Source organism: Aptenodytes patagonicus, chromosome 2 (genome assembly GCF_965638725.1).
Source record: "Aptenodytes patagonicus chromosome 2, bAptPat1.pri.cur, whole genome shotgun sequence".
NCBI lineage: Eukaryota > Metazoa > Chordata > Aves > Sphenisciformes > Spheniscidae > Aptenodytes > Aptenodytes patagonicus.
In genome coordinates, this window is record NC_134950.1 from 75,617,999 (window position 1) to 75,640,454 (window position 22,456).

Consider the following 22,456-nt stretch of genomic DNA (forward strand, 5'->3'; position numbering starts at 1 on the left):
GGTTTATAAAGGAAACACGGTTGCATGTAGAGGAGACACCTTTAATACTAAAAGTTGAAAAGAGTTTGAAGGTTTTCACATGGAGAAACATGCCCAATACTTGCAATTTGGAACAAAACTAGGAGTAAATTTAAAGCAGCAGGAAAAGTCACATGTCCCACAACAGAATCAACCCTAAGGTGGTTAACCCCCCCGTAAAACAGCAAGCTTTTGGCACATTCAGAAAGAGCAAATGTTCTCCCAAGCCTTAGATCAAGGCATTCGTCACAAGCTCATCCCTCCTCTCCAAACATGGCCTTTTGGTACTTGCTGCATTCTCAAAAGTCTGGAAACAAAAGTATATGCTTTCTTCTGATACGAGAATTAATTATATACTACCTTATGCTAGAAAAAGCATCGTGTTAGCTAGTAACAATGGATAAAATAGGTTTCCCTTCCATAAAGTAGCTTTAATCTCATTAAAAAGTATCTGGCTCAAATAAAATGTAAAAACTCTCCTCTCTGTTAAAAACAGCATGCATTTTGAGCAACTAGTAGGAAGGGGAGAGACAGGTATGTCTCTCACTTTCCATATTTCCTCTATAATCACGATAGTATCTCTTCACTGACTTAAAAACAAACAGCAGCACAGCCCTAAAACACAGAAACAAGTAAACACCACATTCAAGAAAAAAGAATAACCATTACTCACTCTCTCCAGTATTGATTTTACTATGAATTACAGCAAGAACTAATTTATTTTCAGTATGGGCTTAACTGCTCTTACACCACAAAAACATAACTGAGTTTACCTCGGAGCTGTAGCTATTCATCCTTCCAGTTTCATTCACTACGGACAAGCATCTCACATAGTTCACACACTCCAGCAAGAGTGAGCTACAATCAAAAACTCTGAAATACGAAGCACAAAGCTATTTTATTCATGGTACTTTTGTTTGCCAATTAATTTGAAAGCAATTCTTACAGTGGGAAGAGTAGCTTCGCTTTGTTAAGCTGCTGTCTTATACTACACAGTAAAAGGACGGTGGCAAAACCCTTACTAAAAAAACCAAAACAAAAACAATTGCAGTTCGCGAAGCATCAAGGTCTTTGGTGCCATTCTAACCTCACAATGTATACACCGGTGTAACTTTACCAGCTCCACAGGGATGATGTCATCCTCTCAAACAGCATGTCAGTGAAATAAGAAACAGGTCCTTTCAACATGCAAGAAGGCCCAACCCTTTTGTTTCGTTTTCAGTGCTCAAACCCTCCCCTGTTGATAAACTAGCCCCGCTCTATTTAAAAGGGGAAAAAAAGGACTGAGTACTGGGGATGCATTCAAAAGGCAGTCCATGAAAGAGGAAAGAGGTTTGAAATTCTCCACAGGCGCTTTGCTGTTGTAGTTGGTTGATGCACGGCCATGGCAACCCTGGGTGCCCTGGTGCATCCCTGTGGCCATGGAGACCCACGCTTCTCCTGCCTCCGGTCCCTCTGGCTGAGCTTTCACTTCCAGGAGAGGGAAAAAAGAGAAAGGAAAAAAAAAAGGCGGCAAGAGGCAACATTCAAGCCCATCCTGGCAATGGCCCAAAGGAAAAAACCCAAACAAAACACAAGCCAACAACAAAGATCCACAGATTGGAAAACTGCTGACAACCTAAGTAGTAGGAAGTTTCTGATGATCTAAAAGCCATTGTGAAGCCCAATTAAAAAGAAAACAACAGCTATGGTTGTTCAGCTTGGCCAGGCAAGGAATAGCTGACTCAATCATCCTAAAGCAGGAGAGGAATGCACCTTTTTGTCATGCATGAAGAAGGTTTAAAATAAGAAATTAAAAACACACTTTTCCCCTCCACAAAAAAAAAAAAAACACACCACACAGAAAACATTTTCTCTCAGCGTTACTTCAGTGCACAGAGCAACTATGCATACAAGATGACATTCCTACTCTTTCTTCCTTTTTTGCAAATGATACTTTAATTTCTACAGCAGCAGTATTTCAGGTTGGGGTTTTAATGTCCTTTTTTTCTGTAGCATTTCATTGCTCTTCGCTGGTAGAGCAAACGTCCTGCTAGCTTTTACATTTAAATACATGCTTCAGTTTTCAGGTTATTTGGGTTTAGATAGAGAAATAAGCCCCAGATGTTTCACTGAGAAGGTTTTCCACCAGGAAATTCATGGCCCTTCCAGATGTCTCAGATATCTAATAGTCCCAACTTATTTTTCCTACATGACAGCCATGAATATTTTCTTTCCAACAAGTTGCTTATGGGATTATTATAAATGTATCCATAGGTTATGGGTGCAGACTACACCAGATGGATTTAGGATCATTTAACAGAGCGAACAGCAATTAAGTCTTCCCAGTCCTTGCATCTTAGAAGTATTTTGCATATTCTCTACCCTTCCTTGGCATACTAAGGCAAGCAAAATTTGACAGAATGAATATAATTAAAGAAATACACAATCTCCACTTGCAATTACATTAAGTAGGTTAAAATGAGGGCTTGTTTCCATTTCTATAAGCCTTGTAAATTACTATTTTGAGTGGCCAGTCTTGCTGCAGCTTTAATGATGTGAAAATCTATAAAAGATATTTTAAGTAGTAAGATGCATAACCCCTGGTGGTCATGATTTTTCAGTAGCCACTATGTCATGTTTCCCTCTGCTTGTCCTCATCAAGAGGTAACTTTCCAATGTCTTGCAAGCAATAACTGCCGCCTCCTTCTCCCCACCAGCGCAGGAACTAGCTACCTTTGCTAACATTGTCTCTGTACCACAGTTATCAGCCATCTTCTCTCTCAAATTGTTTAGTTTGTTAACATGATCCCAGTTAAGCTATCAGCAAGTGTTTCCAACATTCAGGCCTGAGAGCTCCTACTCCTATTTCAGACCTGGGTAAAGGCTTACATACCCATCTAAGAAAAGAACACTACTTCTCTTTGCAGCTTTGTCTTTTGCTTATTTTAGACTTTTTTCCCCTCAGCGAGCAGCACAAGAATTCTAAGCAAGCAATGCTGGAAAGAAAAATTAATATCACATGCTTTTTCTTAAATAGGAAATATGTCAGCTTCCATCTTGGGCAGCACTATACAAGACTGGGCTCGCAGGTTTATTTAACATACTCTTGTCTGATTATTCCAGCAGCAACATCTCCCACTCCTCATAGATATACAGGCACAATTCCCAAAGAAGATACTGCGACTGCACATGGCCACCTGTAGGGACAGACAGATTCCACGCACACAGATTTCTCAGATTGCCAAAAAAAAATATTAGGAAATGCCAAACAGGGAAAGATAAAGGTCCTGATTTGTAGGGAGCAAATAAAAAAGTAAGCGCTCTCCCTCACTGGAATGAGAGTCGGATCTCATCATAGTCATGGCTATACACTGAGTTCTCATTCTCACCATAAGCCCAGCTCTTCCAGAAATCTGCACAGAATCATCTTCAATACCTCCTGCGTCTCAGAGCAAAGTAGGAAGCTCTGGCAATCTAGCTTACAAGGATTTGCTTAGAGTATGTAAATTTGTTTAGCTCTGAAGGCAGTTTGTTCTTGTCTCAATTAGCTGTTTTCCCTGAACATATTCAGAGAAGATAATCTTTAACAGAATGATTTTTTTTTAAATAGACTAATTTTAAGAAGTCATATTTTGAGCTGCACTAGCAAAAAATTAAACATCTTGATTTTATGTTTATTGGGGCACGAAACAGTACAAGAATGAAATCTATGATATTTCTCTTTTACCCTCTTCTTTTTCAGTTAGACATAATGTTTATGATACGAAATTGCACTGATGAGTAACTGCAAGCCCTGTGTACCAATAGAAAAGTTAATACACACAGTTCATTTGTCCTGACTGCCCTTCCAGAAACATATGAAAATATTGATTACTAATGAATAAATATAGTCCTTCTTTAGAAACTACTTATTAAATAACCGGGTAGGGGGTTGTAAACAGCCTACAGTATAGATCTGCAGTCAATTTCTACTATACTTTGGCAATTGTTATATAAGTGGTAACCTTGTCCTTACACTGGAGGGGAGCCACAAGACAGAGTTCAGCGCTGCATACAAAAGCCAGCAATGCTGCGAGTACATGACAGACAGAAATCCTGCAAGCAAAGCTTTGCTATTTAAGCTTACATAGGATCTCTCACCCCAGCATTAGGCTCCCCCCATTAGCTTTGGCAATGCTGGTTTTCCTGTCTGTAGTAGACCAGGGGAGCAAAAGTCCTCCTACAGACAGTTTGCAATCTTGGCTACCACCGGCACTGGATCCTAAGTTTCAGGACCTTGCCTGGTCTCTGCCTGCCTCCCTCCTTCTACCCCTTTGCTACACTCAACCTAGAAGGATGGCCTGTGACCACAGGCCCCCAAAACGCCAGAAAAGCTGAGGTTAGTGGGTCCTGGCACAGACGGTCCCTGTCCCAAAAGCAACCTTCACATCTCCAGTCTCACCACAGGCTGCCTGGGCAGGGGCCAGAGCAGCAACCAGCTCAACCTCTGTCAGGTGCCAATCAAACTGTGAGCGAGAAACAGTGCCAGGCTATAAAGGTGCTGCTGGCCACTCTCCTCCAGAGAGCTGTCAGCAAGGAGGAGATAGCCCACATGACAAGGGTGTAAGGCCACATCAAGCTAAACGCCACCTACATTTTTGTTTGGGTGGTTTTTAATTAATTTGAATTTTAGCAGACTCACTTCATTAGCTTGAGTCTTGGTTTAACACCTGATGTGGTCCCCAGCGACCTCCTGTCAATTCTTATAGGAGAAGCAGTCAGAGGCCAGCCTGCGCCACAACCAGTGAGACCTACAGCTCCTCTGGAGAACTAAAGCATCAATGGGTTAAAGATTTCAGCTGTTAGGCATATGCAGTAACTTTTTTATCCTGACAGTACTGAGATGGTCTAGATTTTAAAGATATTTGTGCACCTTAATGGTCCTATGAGGTGGGGGGGGGGGCAGGGTTCACTGCTAAGCAAAGGCAACCGTCCAAGCGAGGGTGACAGAAACAGCTCTCAGTCACTCAGTTTGGTGAGACACCAAACCAGAAAACTGAATCCATAAAACAACAACAAAGCTTACACAGCTTTAGGGCACAGAGGGTCATGTTGCAGAAGGACATATAAGAGCACCTCAGCATATAAATGAAAACATAACACATCAGGGGCTGACTCAGGTGTCCCTCCTTCCTTCCCGCTACAGCCTTGGTTGGAATTCAGCATCAGGTGACACAAGTCACACTTGAGAACAATGGTACATTTAGCACAAAATATTCAAGAGATTCTTTTCCCCAGTCATAGACCTTTTTGGTACACTATGATCATCTTTCAAAGAGTGGAATCAAGTCATTCAGTAATTTCCATTCCTGAAGGGTCAGCCCTGATTGCTAAACAATGGTGTCATGATAACAAGCTGACCCTCCTTTGGCTGGAAAAGTCATCGTGGTTGCTGAAACCTCAACAGGATGCCAAGAGAAAAGAATCTATATTCATTACTGTCTATGGTTAAACTTGTGCTGAGAGTACTTTTGGTTTACAAACCACTCTGCTGAGTTACCCTTAAACATGTCAAGCTTCACACAGCTTTATAATCTTTGGTAACATTTTGTTTGCTTGCAAACCTAAAACAATATAAAAAAATGCAACAAGTTGCACGCAAAGCCTATAGGAGTTGCTGGCTGACTGTTATACAAGCCTAAATGCTGGCTCATGACAAAACAGCCATTCCAATACCAAGCAGGGTGTATTTTTTTTCAGGAAGGAGAAAAAGCAGGACTATCAAGTTCAACAGACAAGTACAAACCAGAAGCTGTTTAGTCTTATATTACGAAGACTAAATAATTTGACAGCACGATCAAAGCACACTAATGAAGGGGTAACAGACAATAGAAGTACATAGTCACAAGAAAAAGCAGGATAAAGGATGCATATCAGCTGTGCTCAAAAGGCACTAAGTGTCCATTTAGTAATCAAATAATATCTACAGTATGTTTGAAAGTACCACCTTAGTTTTGGATAATAAAACAATTACTGTAATTTACACAAGGATAGTGTTACCACAGGAACGTGGTAATTGCTTAAGCCATTGCTTCACTGTAAAGATCTCTTGGAAAAATGTTTGAGAGTCCAGCTGAACTGCACATTAAGGCCATACTCATGGCCCACTAGTCTACTGCATCCACTTCAGATGACTCAAACTTCCAAGAAAAATGCCGCCTCTGACCCATATCTAGAAAACCTCAATGGCAATAGCTAAGCAACTAGGAAAATGGCTTCCAAGTACCAGTCATTTGTCAACGTGCAATGGAGACACACATAAAAATACCAAAATCACTTATTGTAAGGTCTGGTGTCAAAGTATTAGCCAGCACTGTGTCATCAACAGCATGAAGAAATATCCTCACCTCTGACAACCGTCCCATTACAATCTGGTAAGACTAAAATTAACTAAAATATGTTTGTATTGAGAACACCTTACACATCAAGAGAGTCTCTCACTACGTATGCCAACATGGTGTGTTCCTTCAACAAGAAGTATTTTTGCAAGCAAATCTCTTCCCATCATTCATTTTCTATGGTCTCTCCCAAAAACTGAGGGTGGCTCAAAAAATCTTGTTCCCAAATCAAACGTTAAGATTAATGTGATATTTTTATTTAGGTTCCCATTTGTATGTTCCCTCTTTACCTCCTTCCAATTTAAATGACTTAAATTGCTATAGCAAAAACGTATACTGTTTTTTAAGCTGCGTTCCTACTCATTAATACTATTCCAAATATCACTAGCGTTCTACTAGGAAACAACAGTTAAAAGGCTCCTAAGTCCATTAAAAAAGGCACATCCCAAAGGCAAGTCTCATTAACACCTTCCCTGTGTAAACTATATAATTCAACATGCCAAAACTAGGGTGATAGCAGCCTGTGTCATACTGTCAAACATCACCACTGTCTGTACATGGGATTTCTATTTTTAATACAAACTTGGAATGGTCCACTCACATGTAACAGTGACCGCACGCTCCTAACAGGTGCAAAATGGAGATATAGGTCCCTCCAGGCAAAGGAGGAAACTGAACATTGGTAAGAGCTCTGTTTCCAAATCAACTGCTTAAGCAGGTATTGACATCACTATCATGACAAATTCTGTAAAACCCTCCATCCCAAAAACTTTTCCAACAAAAGTTCAACTAACTGCTTTCAAATATGTGAGGTTTACACTTGAGAAAATATAGTCCATCTAGGTGCAGTTTTATTGCACTAACTAGGCATTTTTACTACATTGAACTAGTATATTAAAACCATAACTGAAACATGTTTCATCTAAGATACATTGAAAAGACACTGTTTTCCTCACAGCAAATTTAGACACTTGCTTCTACGACACTGATGTGACTGAGACATAAGTATTTTTCCTCCAGACCAATAAAATAGCTGGATACCAATTCATTTGTGAAATGAGTTGTGAAAGTTCTCAGGGGCTGGCTCAGGTATAACACTTATTTCAGGGAAGCTGAAAAGACTTAATATTTTTTGTTCCAAGCAACAGACATACTACTTTAACCTTATTTTCACTTACAGAAGCTTGAAGAATTTAAAGACAGCAAAATAATTTCCCTGCCCCCAAATCATAAAATAACAGAGTAAGTACAAACCTATTTTCTCCTGGACAAGAACAAAACAAGGTGCCAATAAAAGCTTGCTCATCAGCTTAGTACTTTGTTTTGCTTTGTAAGGCTTTAAGAGACTATGCTAAGGGCACAATATAACACCCAAAGGAGAACTGCATAAACAAAACGTTAACTTTAAAATCTGCCAGCAGCGGCACTGGTATTTAAACTTCACGCCAATTTTGCCATTAGGAGACATTCCACTGAAGAGCTTCTCCTGGAATCCCAGGCGCCGCTCTCCTCTGCCTGCCTGCCCGCCCACCCACCCGCTCCTGCGCCCGAAGAGCCAACGGCCCACGCTCCAAAACCTCTCTTGTTTCTGGGAAGAAGGAATGGCTATTGTCCAAGAGTTAATACGGGAAAGAGAATATTTATTTTGCATTCCTCATTGTCACAAATGTACGTGTGCGTCCAGGGGCAAGATAGGCTTTGTCTGTATTACAAGGGTTTTATTTGTTTTTTCCTTCTGCACTAGCGTAGTAGCTCTACCAGTTCTATCCATCTGTGTATAAAGGCTTCAAAGCTTTAACTCTCCTCAACCTCAAACAGAAGCCCTTCACTCAGTGACCTCAAAAAATTACAAGTCAGATTTATGCTACCCAGTGCAAGCATCTCTGCAACTAACAGTACGTTTCCCAATTGTAAGTAATATGGGCATAAGTACACAAGGCTTTCAATATTAGGTTTTAATACACAGCTTAAATGTAATTTCATTACTAGCTTATCTTTTTGTTAGCACTGCAGATTACAGCAGCACCCTTTTCATAGATGGCCCTCCAGAAATGGCTTCTGAGAATCAAGAAATTACAATACTACTATTTCCAGGTTTTCAATAAGCACTTCTCTTGAAAAACTACAGCCTCTCTCTGGGCTAGAGAGCGCCATCACTTGTAAACTGAGCTTGCGCCTCCGGCTACAGAGTGCAGGCTGCAATACTAAAAAAACAGCAAGGGGAAGGGTAGAAGGGTAGGAAGGATGAGAGATGACACAAACATTGCTTCACTACATGGGCCTTTGTAATTGCCCAAACACCACAGATGTGTCTGTATAAACATTCTATGGCTGGGGATTTGCACCCACCTCCCTTCTCCGCAACAAAAAACAACCACCACAGTAATTAGCTTCAATAGCATCTGATTAAGGAAATAGGTTTTTCCATTAGTAGCTCATAAAGGTGGACACTAATACGACCACCACTCAGGTCATTGCCCAGTGGTGACAGCTTTACAATCAAGCCAAAATAGGTTCCACTGCAACAGCAAATGAGAGTCAAATTCCCTGGCAGGACAGGCACAAGGTTACACAACCATGCTGTTACAGGCTACGGTAAGAACACTCATGCCAAATCACTTATACACTTCCCCAAGCAGCTAATTACAATTTCTCACAACAAATCCTATCAATATTTAACAGATATATCAAAAAATAAACAGGAGTGTCAGTTCGCTAGAACAGATTGTCCTGCAAAACGTCCTGACATAACACCTATTCACAAAGTTACAACTGACAAAGTACAGTCTACAAGAGATACTAAATTTGTCTAACAACCTGCTCATGACTGTATTCCTGTTTCTGGGCCTGGAAAACTTTATAGACCTTCCCTCTTTCTTTTCTTCTCATGTACAATCATCCCAACTCCATCAGCCTTTGGTTCGCTTAAGAATCTGCCTTCAGAAAGAACTCAAACCATACAAATTATTAGTCGCCACATGGAAATGCAGCATGAGGTCACTTTTATTTTAAATCATCAAACAGCCAGCCTGTTAAAAAGTAACATGGAGGCATGACTTCAACTTCAATATTAACCTCCCGTGACTCAACTAGAGAACACACTTCAGTCTTGACTTGACTTATTTAGAAGAAATGGACAAATAACCAACATGAAAAAACAGAGATAGGTATAATATTGCTTTGATTGCATCTATATATATATACAGTCGCCCAAGAAAGTAATCTTTTTACAGTAATTGTTTGTAGTTTATTTTCCCTTTCCTGATTTTAAGATCTAAACACAGAGACCGAGTACTTGGCAGCCTGCATCTCATGCCGGTTCCTTCGGAAGAATTCAGTGAGGAAAAAGTTTTTTTTTCCATTTGAATATTTCTCCAAACTATATTTTATGAGTTGGTGCTTAATTATCTCAAAAATTTAGATTACTGTTTTTATTTCAAGAAATCTAATTTGGTGGATGAAGAACATGAGAGCATAATTTTAATCAATCTCCCTTGAGACTTCTTAAAATAACACTAGCTGATGACTACTCGCAAGATAGCAAGCTGTTCTCCCCTCATCAGCCGCATATATCTTTCCAAAATATTTGCTGGAATATCACTGACAAACCATAACAACATAAAGGAAGTAAATATAGCTCAACTTACACTTCGCTGAAAAATATTTCTAATCTTCTTTTTGTCACTCAAATCACACCTAGCCATAATGATTTCCAAATGCTATGGTCTATTACCAGTGGCTTTCCCACAGAAGCAACATCAATCTAATGAATGGTTTTAAGGCAAGAGCATTCTTTCAGCAGCCTACCAGAACTACTGAAGAATTTAATACAGTAGGTCACTTGTTTGAGGTGTAACCATACTAGCCAGCTTCATCAAGCTAAGAAAATACCTTGTTCAACTATAAAATCCTAGAAGTCCGCTGAACAGCATTCTGCCTATTGCCTGTGTCAGCTTTTAATTATGTCATATTACCAACAAACTGCCAAAGCAGAGCACAACTGATAGCGTACAGCATGTCTGCGTAAAGCCCATTTTTAGCCTGCAATTCAATCAGCACTCTTACAACAGCTAGGATTGAAGCCTGAGACAGCCACATTGCTGTATATAGGCCAATGCAATTACAAGTTGAAACATGTTGAAAGAACGTGATGGTAAACTGGAGTCAACGTTGCGAGGAGCAGCACTAGACAGACAGTTGCTCTGCGCTAACGGATTTCTTTATTGGCAGAGCGTACACTCGCATCTCACCCATCTTCATTAACAGTCCACAAAGGAAAACATTAAAACAAGTGACAGTTTTACACCAATTCCTTCCAATATAATTTAGCGCTCATGAAAGACAGACAACATTTTGGCAACCCTGAAAACCAATACCCTTTACCTTCATTGGTAGCTATTCAGATGACTTAGCTTTGTCAACACTAAAGCAAGCCCACTTCAATCCTGTCCTGAAAATACTGCCAATGAGGAGACAACTCAGTCCTCACCCTGCATGCTCCTGAACTTCTGTGCTGAGGTAGCAGTTACAGGACCTGTTTTGAAACAGTATTTGCAAGGATGCTTTTAAATATCTGTCTTTCGTAACACTAAAAAAAAAAAATAAATTAAAACTTCTTTTCTTCAAGCCAAGAAGTTTTTATACATTCAAGTGTTAACTCTTAAATAAAAATGTTAAGCTCTTGCTGTCTTTTTAATCGTTAGGAGTCACATTTTCAGACTTTTCCCCTGCAACTATACAGACTTTTTTTTAAAAATGAAAAAAACTAATCTTGCTGTGTAACAGACAGCTTCAGACTTAGGACCTACAGGACCTAATGTTTTGAGACTATCAAAACAAAAGTGCGACACCACAATGAGATCACTTATCCTCTAGGATATAGCTAAATGATCTATCAAACAGTAATAACTTTCATACACTAAAACTGGAGCTGAATTCTAATCAAAGATGTGAGGAAGAGTAAGGCTGTGTTTCATTACCAGTTTCCCAGGACCATTAATCTTTTTTGATACAGCTTCTGAAAACTAGCCTAAGCAGTATTCTTTTCCTCTTCACCTTTGTACAGATGAACATTAGGAGATGTTTCATTCAGACCCCTTGACGAGAAAGACTACAAGGAACACGTGCATGTTCTGAAGACTTTCAAGCTCAACACACATATAAATTAAGGTACATCTAATTAGCAAAGAAAGAATATCTGCATCTTGAAATAATTCTCTCCATTATCACAAGCTTCCAGATTTCAAACTTATTACAGGCAGTTGTTTCTACGAAGGGCACTTTGAGTGCTGATCACTTCTCTTCAGCAAGTGAAATAAAAGCACCAGAAAAACTTAACTCTCTGAGTTAAGACTCTGAGAATCTGAGTAAGTTCAGAAACTCAAAGATATGGGCATACCCTAGGCTTAGCATAAATTCACATTCATAACTGGTGGCTTTTTTCATCCACATTTCAAAACCAAGCAAAAAAAGTCCATCGAGAAGACAGAAAACCTAAAAGCATAATGAAGTAGCATCTGAACTGAGAAACACAGCCCGAGTCTCAGAAACTACATTCCTTTACTTTCTCAAAGATCAGGATTTTCTTCCACCACTTCCCTCCCACAACATTTAGCTTCATCAGAAAAATAGCTCATTTTCCTTCTTAAGCCAAAATTCAGTCTAGAAGAAGCTTAACTACAGTAACATACACATAAGGCAGAATAACACCCAGTAAAACCACCATACAGTAGCTGAAACAGTACTGCAGACAAGTTAACTTTTTAATTAGGCTAAAAAAAGCAACAATTGAACTCAGCATCTAAACAAGAACACATTACCATCTACAAGGCAAGTATAACAAATCTAAATGCATTACTTTCATAATTCAAGCTCACTTCTGCTCAAAAATGTGGAAAGGGGACATAAACGAGCAAACATGATGACGAGTACTACAATATAAAATGAAGGCTGCATAAGACAGGAAGGGAATGTGTGGGTCACAGGCAAACAAAACAGTGGATACTAAATCCAGAAGAGTTGCACTTCTTTCTGCCTTGTACAGCTGCAAGACAAAAAGTCTCATGTATTATAATCAAACTAGAACAAAAAATTCAAAGTAAAATGAGAGTCCTTCAGCTGCAACCAGCAACAATCATTGCAATACACTTGTCATTTAGACTACTAACACAGGTTAAATCAGTCACGTCTGTCTAAAATAAAATACCACACTTTACTTATACCCTGCTTTTCCACTTGTGAATAAAGCCTGCCTACCTCACTTGCGGTTACCGGAGAGTTAGAGGACTTCTGCATTTATAAGAGAAGCTTGACTCAACTGGTAGCATAGCACAGAATACTTGACAGAAAGAATGATGAAAAAAAGGAAGAAACACTCGTAGAGACTGAAAAGCACAAATAGTGTAATTTGCCCTAGCAGTACTTTTTCTTTCTCAGGCACACAGTTTCTCAAAAACCACCCATTTTCAAATCACATTACAGTTTCCTATAAAGACACCTAAAGGAAGGAGTTAGACGAAATGTGCCTCACGAGGGAAACTTTTGAAATTCAGAAGGCACTAGCCTTAGTACCAAAACACTTTCATAACCAGAAACAGGTGAGTCTGCAGCTCACCTCCTTTCCTTGGCACTCACCACTGTTAGCCTTCTCAGTCCTTGCATCCTTTTGAAAGTGACCAAGTTTAAAAATAAAAAAAACACCCACACCAAATTCCACAAAGAAAATCCCACAAATTCACTTACTTTTGATAGGCAATGGTCAGCCACAGAGGTCCTCACTGCCTGTGAGACAGGGCAGCACAACTGAACCTCACAGTTTCAGGAGTCTCCCCTTTCTTCCAAGGGTTGCAGGAAGTGACACAGTTTACTTTCTCCCCCCTCATTGCTTATTTCCTCTTCTTCTCTGGCTGCTCATCACCTTTAATTGCTCAGGCCCTGCAGGATTGCTACACCTCTCAGGTGCAAAGAATAAAGCTCAACAGGTATCCTTTATTCTCTGCCTGGCAAACCTGGGAGGGTCTCCCCCACCAGAAACACCAAGACCTCCCATAAAGAGGGCAGAGGACTCCAGATTTTTGCAAGCCAACTCCTTCATAATGCTAGAGATGAAGGGGGGGAAAAAAACCCCACACCTTTGTGCACGGAGCTAAAGGTCACATTCCAGGGACAGCTGCTGGAGTATGGTAATAAACAGAGAGTAGATACGTAGCTATTTCAATTTCTCCACTTCCCATAAAATACCAAGTGTTTCTGAGTACTAGAAGTCTATTTATGTCTACCCCACAGCTAGAACGGGGTCATCACTGTTGCTCTGGAGAAAATTCAGAACTTCTGTTCCACTCTGACAAAAACCAGGCACAAGTCCCCATTTGGCATTTCACTAGCACAGATGAGATTCCTGTTAGTGTCCTGATTGCACATCCTGCTATTATGCTCTTTCCTTGCAAACCTTGCTGTAAAATAGCTTCGTAGTAATGAAGTAAGAAAACAGATAGGACTTGCTTTTTCAGCTAGCCTTACCTTGCATATGACCCTTGGATGAGCAAACTAGCTGGCACAGCTATGAGAGCTACAGCTGCCTCCTTTGCTAGCCCCCAAATCACACCAGGTGGTTCACAACGAACATACTGAGCAGCCTCACCAAAGAGGGGCCAGGAACTTCATCTTCTCCTTGCTGATAACAGAGCCATCAGAAAAAGCTAGACACAAAATCCCCAGGCAGCTCACCCACAACTGAAGCAGCTACTTTACCTCTGAAGCTGTTACATGTGGGTGCAATAGTATATTTACAATTCTAAAGAAAATACTTATTTTCTCAATTTCACTTACAAAGGTTGAAGGGCTCATTAGTAAATCTGAGGCAACTAGCTTCAAAGGCGCTGAAATGTCTCGTATTTTTATTTTTTAATCAGTATCAGTTACTTACAATTATCTTTTTAACTGGCATAGTCTGTAGTTTCTAAAAGCAGAAGATAGCGCAGAAACCAAGATGAAGGCATAACTTCCTTTCTTTCTTTCTTTCCTAAATAGGGAAATACAAGCTATCTGTAAGTGCATTTTATTACAATATAATCATGCATGCTATGTATAAGAGGAAAATTGTATCGCTTTATCTGTAGCAATAGTTAAAGCAATACAACTGGTTTACCTACACAAAGCACAAGATACAGCTTACTATTTTTGTGGCTGACGACCATAAAGCTTCAAACCATACACACCCCTCCACTACTGCATGTAATCACGCGTACCTGACTTGACTTTGTATTACAACGCATTTATGCAGCTTCTTCTCATCTTCCTGATATCAGGAGTTTAACTGTTAGTAAACACAAGGCAACACTGTTGAAGTCTCATTCTTCCAAGTATATATACTTTGCCTTAAAAACTACTCTAGAACTATGACTAAAAGGAGATGAAGCTGCTTTTCCAGTCACCCCACTCTTTGCTATTCAGCCTACTGAGCACTACCATGCAAAATGATGACTGATATGACCAAAAGATTAATAATAATGCATTGCCCTTGTTTAGCAATAGAGACTAGGCATCCAGGATCAAAATTAGAAATTTTCCAGGACTTTGTAATTCAAATAAATATCCTACTCACAAAATGGATAGAGTCAGTTTAGAAGTATGACTACTAAAGTCAAGTAGTCATACTGAAAGTAAAGGAAAGGTCTAAGCCTTTTTCTTTTTCTCTTTTTTTTTTTTTAAAGCATTCTTAAAATGCTGGGAATGACAGAATTACTTCTTTTTAAGTGTTTGGAATTGGAAACTGCAATGCATTTTTTTAATATATATGTGTTAAGCTGATGACGTGGAAAGTGAACTTTCAAGTCTCACTCACCTTTACTTCAATAGTTTCATATGCCAGATGGTTGCAGATGTTTCTAGGTAGCTGGGCCTACTAGAGAGCTCACTGCTACTTTTGTCCCAACTTGTTCCTCTGCTAAAAATATGTAACAACATTCCTTGCTGTCTTATTAATAACTGTAATACAATATAAAGTTAACATTAATATAATGCAATCCAGGTGGTATGGAAAGTGATGACAGAGGTGTAGTAGCTGGCACTCCTTCCTCTGAGCTGGTAATGAAGTAGTATCTTAGCACATGGGTACAGCCTTCTGAAGCACCGTTACCAAAGAAGGTGTACAGCCCCAGCCCAGACCACTCCGGGTGACCAAAAAACACATGACGCTTTTTGAAAGAGTAAAGGTACCAACCTATCCTGGCTGAATTCCGGTCAGAGAAGTGGACTGTAAAACCAAGTAGCATTGTCATAGGTGACAATGTGATTGATGGGCGACTTACAGCCCGACTGCCTTGCACACAGTTGCACAAGGGTTGTAATACTCATCCTCACAACGCAGTGAGTGAGACCAGACAGAAAGAAAAGGGACTCTCATTAAGATGCTAATTTCTGGCGAGGTAGGACAGCTGTGCAAGCACTGGAAAGAGAAAACTCCTCCTAAAAGTTTTTAGAACTTTTGTTCTTATTTGGGACAACACAGGAAGAAGAAGAGATTGCAATATGCCAGGTCCCATGTCTTTCTCTGACCATTCCTCCACCAACATGGATACGGACTGAAGTTGTCTTAGTCTCTCACTAACTGAAGCCATTAGCAATCTTCATACAACAATTTTGGAAGAAAGGAGGTATCTACAACTGGTTTTGAAAGAAAACATCAAAATTTGTAGTTGCAAGTACAAGACTTGGGGAATGATAACAGCAAGGTCTACCTTCTTCCTATTCATCTCCTTTGTTTGATTACAAACCTCCAGTAAACACATGGTGATGCAAGTTTCCAGAGGCTGCATCTGACCAGTCTGTGTTTTCAAAATTTAGCGCTACCCTGAGAACTACCAGCACGCTCGCTCCCATCATTCTTGACAAAGACTCTTGATCTATGAGCAGCCAAACTGAGAGACTTGCAAGAGAGAAGTGTCAAATTCAGGAATTAGATCTCTGGGATAGGTCTGCTCCCTTGCTTTTACAATACGGCTTTTAAGCCTAGATCAAACAACTGAACTGAACTATAACTTGCCCGAACTATAATTTGTCAGAAGAACCTTGCAAGAACTTCAAAGACCTCTTATGTTAAACTGCCGGAGATAAAGCCCAGCATTTGACAGTTACTTTGTATCTGCTGTACGGGTATCTCTGCTCCTTTGCAGGCCCACACCACAGAAGACAATAAGCTGCTGGAGACTGGGCAGCTTTTCAGAGTTGTGATTTTGGGCAGGTGTTTATACTCCCCCAGAAGACTGTGTTTCACACAGGACTCTGATGCAGCTTGTGCTTTCAAGTCAGAAGACAGAGCTGAATCCTACCCCCTCTGCCCTCATAAATACTTCCCTAGAAAATTCAAGCACACACGACCACTACAGGGTCAATCTCTTGAAGCACGGGATTTTGTCAGTTCCAGAAATACTTGGCTAGATCCAAACACTTTGGAAACCTGTTGGAAATAACTGTTGTGTTAAATCCCCTCTTCTCTCGAAGGATGAGAAAGGGCTGATGTCCATGTCCTGACAGCCCTCAACTAAAATATTCTCCAGTCCTCAGCAGCAACATTTGGAGATGATATCAGCCAGTTTCCCCTGCCTGCAGGTTCATTTTCCCTGGAACAATGATGATATTCCAGTTTCCATCTTCTACTCTTCAGCTCCCATGAAGAGCATAACAACCAACCCAAAAATCCTCTCTTCAGAGAACGGCTGCTCTATTTACCACTGCCTCCAGCAGGATCAGGATCCAAACCATCCTCTCTTCTTCTGCTTCTGCCTAGCCTCTGTGCACCAAGGCATTTCTTAATGCCACTGTGCTTCAAGGAAAGCCAGGGAAAAGGAGCCAGTTGGTAGGTTTTCTGCTCTCAGAAAACCTGAGGTTGATGCCAGGATATAGCCTGGCACTGAGTTCAATCCCAGAGCTGAGCTCCATGCCAGGACACAACCCAGTGGAACAGCCCCTGCTATCAGTTTACATCACACCATGCTCCAGAGTCAGCCCTGGCTTTAACCTAGGGCTAAATCACAGCAGCTGAAGGCAGAAATCTGGATGGTTTCTTTATGAATGGAACTCCCGAATCCCTCTAGTGCTCACTGGATTTATTTGCTTATACCACTGTTTTTTGAATTACACTGTTCCTAATTACAAATTCTTGGAAGAGATTTAAACACAGAAGTTGCCTCCAGTTTTCTCAGAGGGAACAGGAGGTCAAAACAACTATCCTTATAGCACTACATCCCCCCTTTCCACCGTGACCACCAGTACACCATATGCACTGTGAGATTTTTTTGGTCTTCCATTATTACAGAAAGTATTTCATTTACATTTTCTTGATAAATTAGACTGTGATTTCCTATATCATTGTAAACATGTATTTCTTACAGAGCTGTCCCAACACTGAACAGCACTGCGGGATGTGAAAACAGAATATGGCAACATACTCAGCATGCTGTAATTATGTGAATAAGTTATAATGAAGAAGATCTCTAAAAAAAGCATACCACTTGACATCAGCCATGTATATATATCCGCTCTCCTGAATGACCCTGTGTCAGCAAGTCATAAGTATCAAGTAACTCAAAGCAATTCAAAACCAACAAACCCAAAGTACGAAATTAGATTCAAAGCACATTATTGGCACTGGGCCTGAGCCACAAATTTAGATCCAGTTCTGAATTTTCTCAAGGTTCACAGAAATGGGCAAAAGGGACATCTGAATTCAGAGTCCAGCCTAGATCCAGTTCTTGTTCATACAACAGACAGCAAGAGAGACCTAAAATCCTCAGAAACAAAGTAGTAAAAACCAAATCCAAAATGGCACCTCGGGCAGTCAAATCAATATGAGCAACCCACAAAAGCTCTGCAATGTGGCTTAGTTACTCAACAAGAATTTGTAGATGTGGCTAAAAATACCATAACCGAATTTGTGGTACTTCATTGCATTGGCAAGTAAGATGGTGTGTCTCCATCTAGCACCAAGGCACCTGAAACCATGGGGGATACCCAAGGCAAGCGTTCCTGATGGCAGTGCCCTGCGCCGTGGTGTTCAGTTCAGCACGTTTGCACCAGGCACACCTGCTGCACACACAAGGCAGAACTGAGCGCAACCCAGGGTACAGCAAGCTGCTTCATCCAGAGATATGGCTGTAGGGAAAGGTGTGTGCACAGAGAAGCGGGGAAAAAGGGTGAGGGAGGAGGTTACAATTAGGCACCTAATTCCAAGCGAAAGAAGGATTGCAGACACCTTTCTTCTCAGTTTTCCCTATCAACCGGTTTAGGTGCTCCACCTCATCCAGATACTTGATGCATTCAGGGTGGTAAAGCCCATCCTAGCCAGTGTTCGTGCAACTTAGTCACCTAACTTCACTGCGCTCCTCCACAAGGACAAGTGGTAAAAACATTACCACTCAGAAGACACTTTATAGATCTAGACTTGCATCCAGACTCAAGTACACTTGTAAGTTTAAAAGAGAAGAAGTAGTAAAACCAACATGTGAAATCAAGAGTTGTACTTCCAAAGAACTGGATTAAAGAAATGCTGCCCTTTGGAGTCAAATTATAACACTTGCTGGTTACAAAAAAGCTACTAATGACATACTATGACAGGTCAGAATGTCAAAAGCATTTTTCGTTTGAGTTTTAAATGGTTTTCGTAATAATTGTTTATAATATTTAACTTACAATGACTTGCAATATACAAGTTCTTTTATTAACTATAAAAATACCGTCATCACTACAAATGTCAACTTAGCAATGGTGAAATCTGACACCCACCGAAGTGAGCTGGATTCCCGCTACTGACTTCACTCTCCCAAGTACATCCCACAGCAGTACATCGTCTACAAGGAGATGTAAAACCAGCTGGTGATTTGAAGACAGGAAGTTGGCACCTCTGTTCAGAGAATAAGTGAATACTCATCCCACTCAAAAGATGATAACTTAAAAACTGATGAAAGAAAACTAGCATTGTTCATGTGAACTCACTGGCAAAAAGGCCAACATGCCTAAGATTTCAGGAATGATTTAGACATCAGTGTTACTACGTATTTGAGCTATAAACTACTAAGTCTGTTTCAAGATATTTTGTTCTAGTCACCATCAAGATACTAAATGAACCACCAATCCATTAGCTCACTAATTTTCAAAGTAATTAATCAATCAAGCCTCAAATGTGTCAACATGAACTGACACCTGAATTTGAACCTATGCTCTGCTTTGACAGCTGCATTCCTCCGAGATCACAGAGTTTGTCCTGATCTCTGGGAGAAATGGAGCAAACTCCTTCTTGGTCAACTAATATGGTGATCTGCTAGAGACCAGGTGAATACAGTCTTGAGGAAAAGCTGCAGAAAGAATATCCCCACCTCCGAAAAAGAAAACCAAAAGCCTGTCCTTAAAAAGCGACACAAATCAGATGGTTCTACAAAATCACACACAGAAAGATGTAATGCCAAACACAGAAAGGCTGCACTAACTGCAAGTGCACACAAAGAACTAAGCTTTCAGTATAACTAGTAAAGGTAAACAAGTCTAATCAACCCGGGTTCTTTTCTTCTTTGTAGAAGCTAAGAGAAGGCCAAGAGACATAATTAAGGCACTCTAGAAACAGGCCCTGGTTCTGCAAACACAAATGTAACTGTAACCATGTAAGCAGATTTCAATGAGCCTGTTCACATCATTACAACAGCAGAAACAAAATGTTTGCAAGAGTCAGAACCTCAGATTAACAAGTCACTGGGCCAGGACTTGCCTTTAGCAGAGTAGCTATCTTTCAATAGCCAGGTTTACAGCACCTCTAGAGACTCAGGCCATCTTTCATCCAAAGTCTGCAAGTCCAGTTTCCAAACATTAATTAAACTTGAGAAACACACTGCATGCTGAAACACAGGGCAGGAGTTAAACGTATAGAAGTGGCCACGGATTTTGGGTGGCTCCTAAGACACTAAATAGTGGGCGGGGCTGGTTAGTATAGGGTTATAAAAAAAATGCCAGGACAGTATTCAAAGCAAAGTAAAAGCAAAACACAACACAGTGGAATACCCTTGAAAATGAGGTGGAATTAACTGTAAATCCAGATTTTAAACTATCTTTTTATTTACTTTATTAGGTGTCGGAATACATCCTGCCCTTCTTTTAATTAGCTCTGACTCCAAAAAAAGCCTCCCTTGAAAACAATGGGACCAGTCTCTGAATTGGGGATGACCAAGCACACGAAAACAGAATTGACCCAGTGCACCAAGAGCTTCGAAAGGTTTTGTGTGTTAGGCAGAGCTCTGTTTGCTGGATGCTGTATCCGTGGCAACTATTATGCGAGAAACCGTTCTACAAATGCAAAACTTCTGTCTGCTCCAAGAGCTTTTCTCTGAAATACATTTATGGGGTTTTAGATATCCTTAAATCTAAGGGGACACACAGCCCTTTGTCATCTTCCCGCAAGCTCCCAAGAGCAAGATATAATACAACAAGTGATGTTAAGAGAGTATTTTCCTCCCACTTCATCAGTGAGTGAATAAAAGTTTTACAACTTTTACTTTGTTTTCTTCTGGGAAGAAAAAAAGAAGTGGGCATTTTTCCTTTTTTCTTCAGTGCACTCTGCAGAACTAATGTGCAGATACAAGATAATAATGAAAGGACATTATTATTATGTCAATCAATGGCATTGCTTTGAAAACTGAAATTTCAAGGATCCTGCCCGGGTGCCTGACTTCAAGGGCAGAACTACAGATGCCAGCATACGTATTAGAAGAAGTATGCAAGAAGAGATAGGTAAGATTTGACAAGGGCCGTGGCAGTAACATGCTGCAGCTCTTTGCAAGACGGACTGGTAGTATCAATTGTTTCAAGGGCAGCAGACAGGCAGCTATTTTTACCAAAGCCCTTGCTGTAACTGCCTAGCTCATTAAACCTTACCACAGCAAAGCTCGGATCCTGCCTGCGCGACCGTGCTCCTCGCAGCTCGGCTGTCCTTAAACAACACGTTATTCTTCAATACCCTCAGATATTCAGAAGTCACTAGCAAGGGACAGGCATGTAGTATCTGATACCCAGCCAGGGCTTTGGTTTGGGGCGGGGGGGGTGGGTGTGTGCTCCTGAGGAAAACGTACAGCAACTACAGCTAAAGCAGAGGCGGTAGCTGCCCTCGAAGGCGTCTGGGAACACACGACAGCAGCTGGGGAGTCCCTCCGGCGCCCCCCCCCGGGCCTCTCCCCAGGACTTTAGGAAATATTTATACTGCCGGGGGGAGGGATAGCGCCGGCGGGGCACGAGAGCCGGCGGGCACGGGAGCCGCCGCCCCCGGCGCTGCGGGGCAGCCCCTCCGCCGGGCGCCCTCCCCGCGCAGCCCCGCCGGGCGCGGAGCCCGAGCTGCCACCCCGCAGGGGCCGGGGGCCGCCCGCCGCCTTTCGGCCCGTCTTCCCCGCTGCCGGGCTCCCGCGGGGAGGCCGCTGCCCTTCGCCCGATGCCCGCTACACCCCCACCCTCCTCCAGTACCTTCTGCGGGGCGCGGAGGAGGCGGTGCACCCCGGCCAGCTGGGTGGCGAGCGGGATGTCCTCCCGGAAGGTGTACAACGGCGGCCGGGTGGGCTCGGGGAAGTTGGTGCTGTTGAAGGGGTCGGTGTCATCCAGCAGCTGCACCCGGCACACCAGAGTGGCCATGGCGCATCCATCCACCGCCGCGGCCGGGCGCGGTGGGGGTGCGGGTGGGGGCGCGGACACCCCGAAGTCACCGACACCAAGGCGCTGCGTGCGTGCCCGCCGCCGGCTGGGACCGGCACTGCCCTCCCGGCCGCAGCCCCCCCGGCGCAGGCTGGCCGGCCGGCAGCCTCCCGGCTCCCCGAGCGAGCGCCGGCCGCCTCACAGCCGCCGCGCCTCGGGGAGGCGGCCCATGGCCCCTTCCCCGCCGGGATCCACGAGTGCGGGCGCGCTTCAGGCCGAGAAAGGAGGCGGCGCCGGAGCCGCGGGGCGCGGACAGAGCAGCGGCAGCAGCGGCGGCAGGAGCAGCAGCAGCAGCTCCCCCATGCCCGGCCGCTGCGCGCCGAGCGGGCAGCGGGACTGCCGCGGCCGGCACAAGCAGC

General features: G+C 42.0%; 1 protein-coding gene across 11 annotated transcripts in view; it reads right to left on the reverse strand.

Annotated features, from left to right (window-relative positions):
- FHOD3 (formin homology 2 domain containing 3) overlaps positions 1–22,060 on the reverse strand; it is a 416,636-nt gene extending 394,576 nt beyond the window's left edge. For all 11 annotated transcript variants that reach the window (XM_076330252.1, XM_076330251.1, XM_076330250.1 and 8 more), the window contains exon 1: positions 21,873–22,060. In XM_076330252.1, coding sequence (XP_076186367.1) covers positions 21,873–22,037 — 165 coding nt within the window. In that variant the 5' untranslated portion in view covers positions 22,038–22,060. The remainder of the gene's footprint in view (positions 1–21,872) is intronic.
- Positions 22,061–22,456: the final 396 nt, after the last annotated feature.